The 9,998-nt window shown below is 44.2% G+C and overlaps 1 protein-coding gene across 5 annotated transcripts in view; it reads left to right on the forward strand.

The window, feature by feature from the left end:
* The window catches only part of DENND5B (DENN domain containing 5B), a 145,743-nt gene extending 136,153 nt beyond the window's left edge, over positions 1-9,590 (forward strand). For all 5 annotated transcript variants that reach the window (XM_056846143.1, XM_056846146.1, XM_056846142.1 and 2 more), the window contains 2 exons: positions 3,307-3,481; positions 9,250-9,590. In XM_056846143.1, the coding sequence (XP_056702121.1) occupies positions 3,307-3,481; positions 9,250-9,433 (359 nt within the window). In that variant the 3' untranslated portion in view covers positions 9,434-9,590. The remainder of the gene's footprint in view (positions 1-3,306; positions 3,482-9,249) is intronic.
* The last annotated feature ends 408 nt before the right edge of the window (positions 9,591-9,998 follow it).

Genomic DNA, 9,998 nt, shown 5'->3' on the forward strand with positions numbered 1-9,998 from the left:
TCCAAACACTCGGAAAAGTGGTGGGGGTAGTCTATTGCAAGTAGTCTATTGCAAGCAGGAACCCACAAGGATTTGTGGGAATGGGATCTCATTTCCCACTCCATCACTATTTCCTTTTCCCCTTCCCTGAAAGCCCCCATAGTTTCTCCCCTCCTCCTGTTCTTCCCATCCAACAGCCAGCCTACCAATATCTTGGCCCTCTGTCTTCAGCTCTGTCCCCTAGCAGCCTCTACTTAGGAAAACGATGGTGCGGTTGTGCAGTACCAGGTGCGGGGACAGGCCCACTTTCATGGTGGGGAACCCTCAATGGCTTGTGGGGGGGCACATCACTTTCTCCTATACCCCCCTTCCCACATTATTTCCCCTTTCTCTCCTCCTGGCATCCCCCATATCCTCTCCCCTTTCCCTGCCTCATTCTGTCCTTCCTGGCCATACACCAACCTACCTTTTGGTGTGTCTCCCATCTTCAGCTATATTTATTATTTATTTACTATTATTATTTATACCCCACCTTTCTCCACAGTGGGGATCAAAGCAGCTTACTTAATTCTTCTCTCCTCCTTTTTGTCCTCACAACAACCCTGAGAGGTAGGTTAGGCTGAAAGTATGTAACTGACCCGAAATCACTCAGTGAGCTTTCATGGCAGACTGGTGATTTAAACCCAGGTCTCCCAGACCATAGCATGAATCTCTTAACTGCAACAGCATACTGGCTTTCATAGGGTGGCTGCTGTTGAACAGTGGCAAGCAGCCAGGCCTAGGTGAGTCATGCAGTCGGGTTGCCTCATGTCACCCAGTGGTTGCTGTGGGGGTTGCTGCCAGGCCTGGCATCAATGAGTCCTCCCTCAAAGGCCAAAACAGCCCTGGAAAGAGCCCCTCCCCCTGCCTTTTACTCACAGAAACTGAAGCCTGGGATTCTGTGGTTGCCTAGCAACAGCCACTGATGGAATCTGTTGCTTAAAGCTACAGGTACTCCTTTTATCATTTTGGGGTTTTTTTTATACACACACACACACACACACACATATATATATACACACACACATATACATACACATATTAGATTTCACATTTTTCTGCAAACCTGGGGCCCTTTTCAGGTTTGTAGAAAGATCTGTCTTGCCCGTTCACAGCTCCATTCACTGGATTTAAGTATCCAAAGATTTGGCCAACTTCTCTATTAGAATATAAGATAATGATATCTTTACTACCAAGGGGAAGGGCTGCAGTTCTTTTTTTGAAAATAAGCCCCTTTGAATAGGAGTTTACTTTGAATAGGAGATTGTTCTTATTGTTTTGCATTGGGCACCGGTGTATCTTTGGGCATCTCTATGCTAACCTGTACATTGCCCTTGTGGTGTGGCGCATGGTATTCAGGATCTGTGCAACACTGTTAATGCTTGAAATGGTACAATTGAAGTGGCTGTTCTCCATCCCAGAACTGCACCTCTGTGCAATAAACCTTTTAACTTGTATGCTGGTGTAAAGCAGTGGAATACAGAGAACACTTTTTCCACCACAGGTGCCCTTCAAGGTGCTAATTACTTCTGAGTCCAAAGCTACTGTGTGTCTCAGTGCTTTTAGGAATTCATTTTGAGACTGTAAATTAACTGGCTCGAACTGAGCCAAGCTGCCGCTCAAGAAACCGACAGCTTAATAACAGAATTGTTACTTATTAAGTGTGAGGGAAAGCTAAAGCAGTTACTAGGATGTGTCACTAAATGCACAAATGTACCATTTTAAATGCCTGTGTGTTGCCCCGGAGTACTCCTTATTAAACAACTGGGGGTTACTCCATCCGTTGAGACTACAAAAGGCATTTTGAACCAGTTGGCGCTGCCAGGTCTTTACTTTGAAATCTGATCCCGATAGAATTGCAGAGAATATGTCTGTATTTATTTTAACCTGGTCATTGTCAACTGGAATTAGGGTTTTAAAAATCATTTAAATTCCCTTAAGAAAGGAAATAAACTGCCACCTTTGCTCTGAGCAATTCAGCAATCAAGCCTTATAATACTGAAAACACTGTTTGGTGTGTTTATTTCTTTAGTCGTTCATTATAGCAGAGGTGTCAAAGTCATTTGTTATGAGGGCCGGATATGACATCAGTGTCACTTGGTCGGGCCGGGCCATGCCTTGCCGGGCCAGATCAGGACTGGGGGTGGGGGTGGGGGTGGCTGCCTTGGCTGGCTCATGGGCCGGTCAAGAGCTCTCAAGGAGCCAGATGTGGCCCCCAGGCCGTATGTTTGACAACCCTGCATTAGAGGAAGTATTAGGGCTGAAGGTAGACGTTATAATACTTGCAAGGGTGCTGCTGAAAACAGCAATCCCTCTTCCCAGTAGTGTTTGGTGGCATGAGACACAACATGAGGTGGCATGCGAGTTTTCCCAGTACATTGACTGCTACTTAGGGAAGTGGATAGGGAAGTGCAGTGGACTGACATCACACATGTTGTAACCCTAGGTCAGAGATCCCCAGCATGGTGATCATGGGTGCCATGGCTCCCTCTGACACCTTTCCTGGTGCCTGCCAAGTGTTTTTAGAAAGTGGGCAGAGCCAGATGGGGCTTTTGTCCAGCAGGGCTTCTGACTGGCCATTTGGAGAGCTGATTGGCGATGCAGTTTTTTTTTTTTAAGTTGCTTTGGCAGCAGCTGCTGCCACAGCACAAGGATCTTCGCTGTATGACTGAAGGCAAGCTGAGTGTACGCAAGAAAACTTTTTTAAAGAGTATGCTCCTTTTAAAAGGCACCCTGTTTAACAGAGCTTCTGCCTGAAATGTTGAAGGCTTATTATTAGAGTTCTGCATGACCGCACTTCCTGACATTTTGCGGTTGGCACCGCCTCTTGTGGCAGCCATTTTGTGAGTGTGCCCACCACCATGAGTCAGAATGCCAGATGTTCCCACAGGCTCAAAACGGTTGGGGACCCCTGTCCTAGATGTTATGGGGGAAGAAACAAGAAAAAAGAGAGGCTGGGTTGCTTCTTTGGTTGATAGTCCATGTCTGCCATAACATCCTGTCCTAAGATGCTATTGGCTGAAAAGATCATGGAATCATAGAGTTGGAAGGGACCACCAGGGTCATCTAGTCCAACCCCCTGTACAATGCAGGAAATTCACAAGTACCTCTCCTCCACACCCCAGTCACCCCTACTCCATGCTCAGAAGGTGGCCAAGATGCCCTCCCTCTCATCATCTGCTTAAGGTTATAGAATCAGCATTGCTGACAGATGGCCATCTAACCTCTTCTTAAATGCCCTTCATTGCCAAGAAAACATTCTTATTTTCACCTTCCCTTCACCCTCAGAGAAGGCCGTTGCCTACTTTGAGACCACAGACCAGGCTGGAGACAACGAAGAGGATGTGCTTCTCCAGAAATCCTCCTACGCAACATTCTTCCGCTACGTCAATGCCATCAACACAGCTCCACGCAGCATAGGGAAGGACGGCAAGTTCCAGATTCTAGTTTGCCTGGGAACTCGGTATGTATTTTATCATTCAGGCAATCCCAGTTCATTCCAAATTGCGGCCTGGCCATCCTGAAGGCACCTGAGGCCACAAGCAGCTTAGCCAGAACCATTTCCCCATGAAGTAGGATTTTGAACCCGGGTTTCCATCTCTGGATGCTGTTGATGGGTCATGTGCTTTTAATTTCTGGGTGATCCCAGAGGAAGCCCCCAGCTCTCAAAAAGATGCTGATCTCCACATAATTATTAATAAAAGGCTGGTGTTGCTCTTGGAAAACGTTCCATTTCAGTGTGTTCTCTCCTGGTGTTTTTTCCTCCTTAAATTAATTTCAGGGGCATGGCAAAGCAGTGTCAGGTATGACCTCCGCCCCCCCCCCCCCCCAGCTATCCTCTGCTTATTTTTTTAAATAGAACTTTTTATCACAAAATAAATAGTACCAAATAGACAAATCAAAACGACCCACGATATTATCTATTCTGTACATCTGACATGTGTGTTGTGTGTTAAGTGCCATCAAGTAGCTTCCGACTCATGGCAACCCTATGAATGAAAGTCCTCTAAAATGTCCTATCTTTGACAGCCTTGCTCAGATCTTGCAAATTGAAGGCTGTGGCTTCCTTTATTGAGTCAATCCATCTCTTGTTGGGTCTTCCTCTTTTCCTGCTGCCCTCAACTTTTCCTAGCATGACTGTCTTTTCCAGTGACGCTTGTCGTCTCATGACGTTACCAAAATACGATAGCCTCAGTTTAGTCATTTTAGCTTGTAGGGTCAGTTCAGGCCTGATTTGATCTATAACCCACCATGTAATCCCACATACATTTAAGACAAACTAGAACTCATAGAGCCAGAGTGGTGTAATGGTTAAGAGCGGCAGACTCTAATCTGGAGAACCAGGTTCGATTCCCCATTCTTCCACATGAAGCCTGCTGGGTGACCTTGGGCCAGTCACGGTTCTCTCAGCGTGGTGTAGTGGTTAAGAACAGTAATTTGGAGCGGTGGATTCTGATCTGGAGAACTGGGTTTGGTTCCCCACTCCTCCACATGAGCGGTGGAGGCTACTCTGGTGAACTGGATTTGTTTCCCCGCTCCTACACGCAAAGCCAGCTGGGTGACCTTGGGCTAGTCACACACTCTCAGCCCCACCTACCTCACAGGGTGTCTGTTGTGGGGAGAGGAAGGGAAAGGTGATTGTAAGCCGGTTTGATTCTCCCTTAAGTGGTAGAGAAAGTCGGCATATAAAAACCAACTCTTCTTCTTCTTCCAGCCCCTGCTGAGGCAGGCAATGGCAAACCACCTCTGAACGTCTCTTGCCTTGAAAACCCTACGGGGTCGCCATAAGTCAACTGTGAAATGCCGGCACACACACACACACACACACACACACACACACACACACACACACACAGAACTCACTGATTCCAGTGTTGGGTTGTCACCATAAACTTCAAGTAATAAAAGTATTAGTTCACAGACATTATCTATTTCAGACAGACAGTAACAGGATACCCTTTCAAATTACCTGTCAGATGCTTGACTAAAACTTGCATCATTCAGAGTTGTGTGTGTGTGTTAAATGCCGTCAAGTTGCTTCCGACTCATGGCGACCCTATGAATGAAAGTCCTCCAAAATGCCCTATCTTTGACAGCCTTGCTCAGATCTTGCAAATTGAGGGCTGTGGCTTCCTTGATTGAGTCCATCCATCTCTTGTTGGGTCTTCCTCTTTTCCTGCTGTCCTCAACTTTTCCTAGCATGACTGTCTTTTCCAATGACTCTCTTGTCGTCTCATGATGTGACCAAAATACGATAGCCTCAGTTTAGTCATTTTATCTTCTAGGGTCAGTTCAGGCCTGATTTGATCTATAACCCACTGATTTGTTTTTTTGGCAGTCCGCGGAATCCGTAACACTCTCCTCCAACACCACATTTCAAAGTAATCTATTTTCTTCCTATCAGCTTTCTTCACTGTCCAGCTTTCACACCCATACATAGTAATAGGGAATACGATGGCATGAATTAATCTAGTCTTGGTGGCCAGTGACACATCCTTACACTTCAAAATATTTTCTAGCTCCTTCATGGCTGCCCTTCCCAGTCTCAGTCTCCTGATTTCTTGGCTGTAGTCACCCTTTTGGTTGATGGTGGAGCCAAGGAATAGAATTGTAGCCACAAATAAATCTGTTGCAAAGTTAAGGTTTGTTGCAGAAGACACCTAAAATGTGTGTGTGGGGGATCCTTTATATTTGTTTGCTATTCTGTATAGGATAAAAAAAATCAGGTTGCATTATCTCATGTGGATTAAGTATTCTTTCAGAGAAATGTGAAACTAGGCTGAGGTTTACATATTACAGAAAACTGTAAATATCAGTAATGGTACATTAAAGGGGTTTGCCTTATCAGAAAAGATTTATTATTTGGAGTGGAAAGGGAAAGTGTATTGTACTCATGTTTGCTTCCTGAATACAAGCGTTCTTTGTATGTATCTGGAGACCATGGGAATTAAGAAAATAAACAAGAGGACTACAGTGTTTCAAGTATAAGAATGAACCAGTTAAATGGGGCTGTATCAGGTCAACCTATGTAGGTAATTCAGTGCAAATACTAAAAAATGCTGGCATTTTTTACCCCTTGCTAGTCCATTTTTTACCCCTTGCTAATCCATTTAAACTGTGGCTATCATATTTTGGTCACATTATGAGAAGACAAGAGTCACTGGAAAAGATAAGTCATGCTAGGGAAAGTTGAGGGCAGCAGGAAAAGAGGAAGACCCAACAAGAGATGGATGGACTCAATAAAGGAAGCCACAGCCCTCAGTTTGCAAGATCTGAGCAAGGCTGTCAAAGATAGGACGTTTTGGAGGACTTTGATTCATAGGGTCACCATGAGTCGGAAGCGACTTGATGGCACTTAACACACACACAATCCATTTTAGAGGCTGGTCTCTGGTTTCCTACAGTTCAATCTTATTCAGGGTTACTCCAGTCTAAACCCTTTGAAACCAATGGATTTAGACCATAGTAATTCTTCATCAGATTGTACTGTTACTAATTAATTTCATTCATCCATAGTACTATATATCATCATGGATAGCTCATTCACAGTATATGTTGTCAAAGCAGATGAATTTACCTCTATATGAAATCAGTATGCAGCACTTTCTTCCAATCCTCAATGTTGTTGCTGTTATTTTTCAGAACTCATGTATATCTTACTGATCTAAGGGTGCAATTTGTGGCACCTTCTGCCATCTCCATGTCTGTGGCAGCTATGCTGTTGCAAATTTCAGCCATATTTCCATGAAAAATAGTTGTGTCTGTATTGGGTTCCTTGTCAAGTAGGCATCTAACTATATAAATACCAAAATAATCTCATCACATTGGGAGAAATCAACACATAAGTAGACACACTGAGCTCTTGGAGATAGCTTGGCATCAGCCTTTCTTGTGACTCCTGTAACTTGCCCTTGGCTTCTCCTTGCAATCTGAATTGTTTGTGATACGGACCATCTGTTTTGAGATTACAGTAATGCAAGGGAATAGAGTCCATAGCTCTGTGATTACACTGTTGAGACTACATCAGCATTCTTTGCAAGATGGGCCTATGAAACGTTCGAGGTTGACCAAAGATCATACATGGAACATCTCTCCAGTTTTATACAATATTGTCTGGTTGGGATTGAAATGTCAGGAAAAGGGTTCAGGTTTGTTGTAGTTCACAGTAATAACTTTCCTTAGAGAGCCAGTGTGGGGTAGCGGTTAAGAGTGGCGGACTCTAACCTGGAGAATCGGGTTAGATTCCCCACTCCTCCACAAGAAGCCTGCTTGACTTGGGCCAATCACTGTTCTCTCAGAACTCTCTTAGCCCACACAGAGGCAGGCAACGGCAAATCACCTGTGAACGTCTCTTGCCTTGAAAAACCCTACGGCAAGGGTGTCGAACGCATTTGTTACAAGGGGCAGATCTGACATAAAATGTCCCTTGGTTGGGCCGGGCCATGTGTACCATGAAATTTAATACCAGGTACCGGAGATACAAACTTTATGGAAGACACAAGCCAAGCCAATTAATGATATTAATTTTTTATTTTATTTTTTACTTAAAATACAAACTTGCTTAAAACAATAACATTATTGTAGTATTTTCTTTTATTTAACAGTCTTTGATAATTGGCACCTTGTAACTGGGAGGTGGCTGTCTCAGCTGGTGAGCCCACAGCAGGCTTGCTGGCCCAGATCGGGGGGGGGGGATGGGCTGTCTCGCAGGTTCTTTTTGGAACTGGTGATGGGACTACATCTTTAACTATTCTTCCCTGATATTTTGGGGGCAGCTTTACCCAACAGCATTCACCTCTCTATGAAGTCATTAAAAGTTGTTAAATGAGTCTTCCTTTCACCGCCTGACATTTTCCCCATCCATTGCATGACATTTTCCCCATCCAAATCTAGTTTCTCTGTACCTTTTTCAGCAGAGGAGACAAGAACAGTAAACAGTTGTGAGACCTTAATAAAAAGTCCTCTTTTTGTCCCTTCTAGTCCATCTGATTGGAAAATAACATTCAGTATAGTAAGTGTTCATATTTGAAAATGGGATGTTCAGCAATGACTTTACATCCATAAATGTCATTTTAGTTCATTCCTTAGAAGAACCACAAGTTCACAGCAGTGGAAGCCTGTATTTAACTTGATCTGTGTATAATTTATGACCTTGAACATAAACACATCCTTTAGTAGGGCAGGTTAGAATTTAGACAGGACTACTGCAGTTCACATTAAACCAGTTAAGACACAGAAGCATTCTGTACTGTACTGATTCTAAAAACCAAGGCGCAGAAATAAACAAGGTGCACTTTTCCCTGCTTTGAAATTGGTTACCAGGTGTTCAGTTGATGCCAGATCTCAGCACCAGTCTGGTTCCCCGCCCTCGGTAGGATGACATGGCAAGTCAGAATGGTGGTCAGTCCTGTGCTAGCATGTCTAACTATGCAAACTATCTGAAGAAGTGAGCTGTGACTCAAGAAAGCTCATACCCTGCCAGAAATTTTAGTCTTGCTGCTGGATTCTTGCTCTTTTCTATGTAAACCATAGAACTTCTTTCAAAAGTACTTCTGAGCTTTCAAGATACCTCTCTATATTGATGCAAGAAATTCATAGGGAGAAGTGCTAACTAGGGCTACTCAGAAGTAAGTCCCGTGTTATTCAGTGGGGATTGTTCCCAGGAAAGTGTCTTTAGGATTGCTTCCTTAACCATGGTTTGTTGTGTTCAATCTGGATACAATCCCAAATGTACTATAAACCTATTGGTTAGCTTGCTGATCTAAGCTGTGTCCCTAAAAGGATAACTAGGAGGACGTACTGGACTAGCTTATCACCTTGCTAAAATGCTGGAGAGGTAGTGAAACTCCTGTGGTTATGTTGGTGAAGATGTGATGCTTTTAACCATGCCATAGAGTCCAATTGCCCAAGCGGCCATTTTCTCCAGGAGAACTGATCTCTGTTGGCTGGAGATCAGTTGTAATAGCAGGAGACCTCCAGCTAGTACCTGGAGGTTGGCAACCCTAACTATAAGGCAGCATCATGTGTGTGTTCATGTTCAATGCAAGTAATCATTTGAAACCCTAGATCGAAGCATTTGGGTCCTGGTTTGCTGCTAATCCTCAAGCATGGATCAGATAGTCACATGTAGCCCTTAAACCTAAGAAGAGGAAGCTATCGTTCAAATATAAGTCTGCATGTGGCCTCTGTGGATGTCACTTAAATGGTTCCATTTCTTCCCTTCCTTCACAGGGATCACTTGCTCCCCCAGTGGATCCCGCTGTTGGCAGAGTGCCCGGCCATCACCCGGATGTACGAAGAAAATGCGCTTCTGCGGGACCACATGACAGTGAACTCTCTCATCAGAGTCCTACAGACCCTGCAGGACTTCAACATCATCTTGGAAGGGTCTCTCGTTAAAGGGGTCGACGTGTAGCATGGCTTTGCAGGCAGGCTCCTCTGCCCTCTCCTAGGCAAACAAAATATATCACATTTGGGAGGAGGGAGAGGGAACCTATTAAAACGTAGTTGCTCATGGTAGTGCCCCGTACTGTATGTTACAATTGGCTTGTTGATAGGAGGGAGTAGGTGGAACCCCCTCTCTCTGTATCACCTCCTTACTGGTCTGCCCTAAAGCTGCAAACAAGCTACGCTGCAGTATTGTAGTTTTCAAAACAGAGGTTTAGTATAAAATAGAGTATTTTCATGTGTTCGATGTCTGTAAATAGGCTCTTCTTTCAGAAGTTCTACCAACAAGGAATTTTTTCTTAGAATCAATCAGTGTTCTCCGGGGGGCGGGGGGAAGGGGTGTAGCTTTAAAAAAAAACCTTTGTAGGGGTGGGGGCAGGGGCGGGAATGGGAAGCATAACTTCTTAGTATGGAAAAAGCCACTTGGTATGTAAATATTGTACAAAGGTAGCAGGGGCTTTTTCTTTGTATTGCAATGGAACACATGAAGACTCTCTAGGTAGCAATTGCTCTTTGTGAATGTATATTGTTTG

The sequence above is a fragment of the Euleptes europaea genome, chromosome 3 (assembly GCF_029931775.1).
Source record: "Euleptes europaea isolate rEulEur1 chromosome 3, rEulEur1.hap1, whole genome shotgun sequence".
Classification (NCBI taxonomy): domain Eukaryota; kingdom Metazoa; phylum Chordata; class Lepidosauria; order Squamata; family Sphaerodactylidae; genus Euleptes; species Euleptes europaea.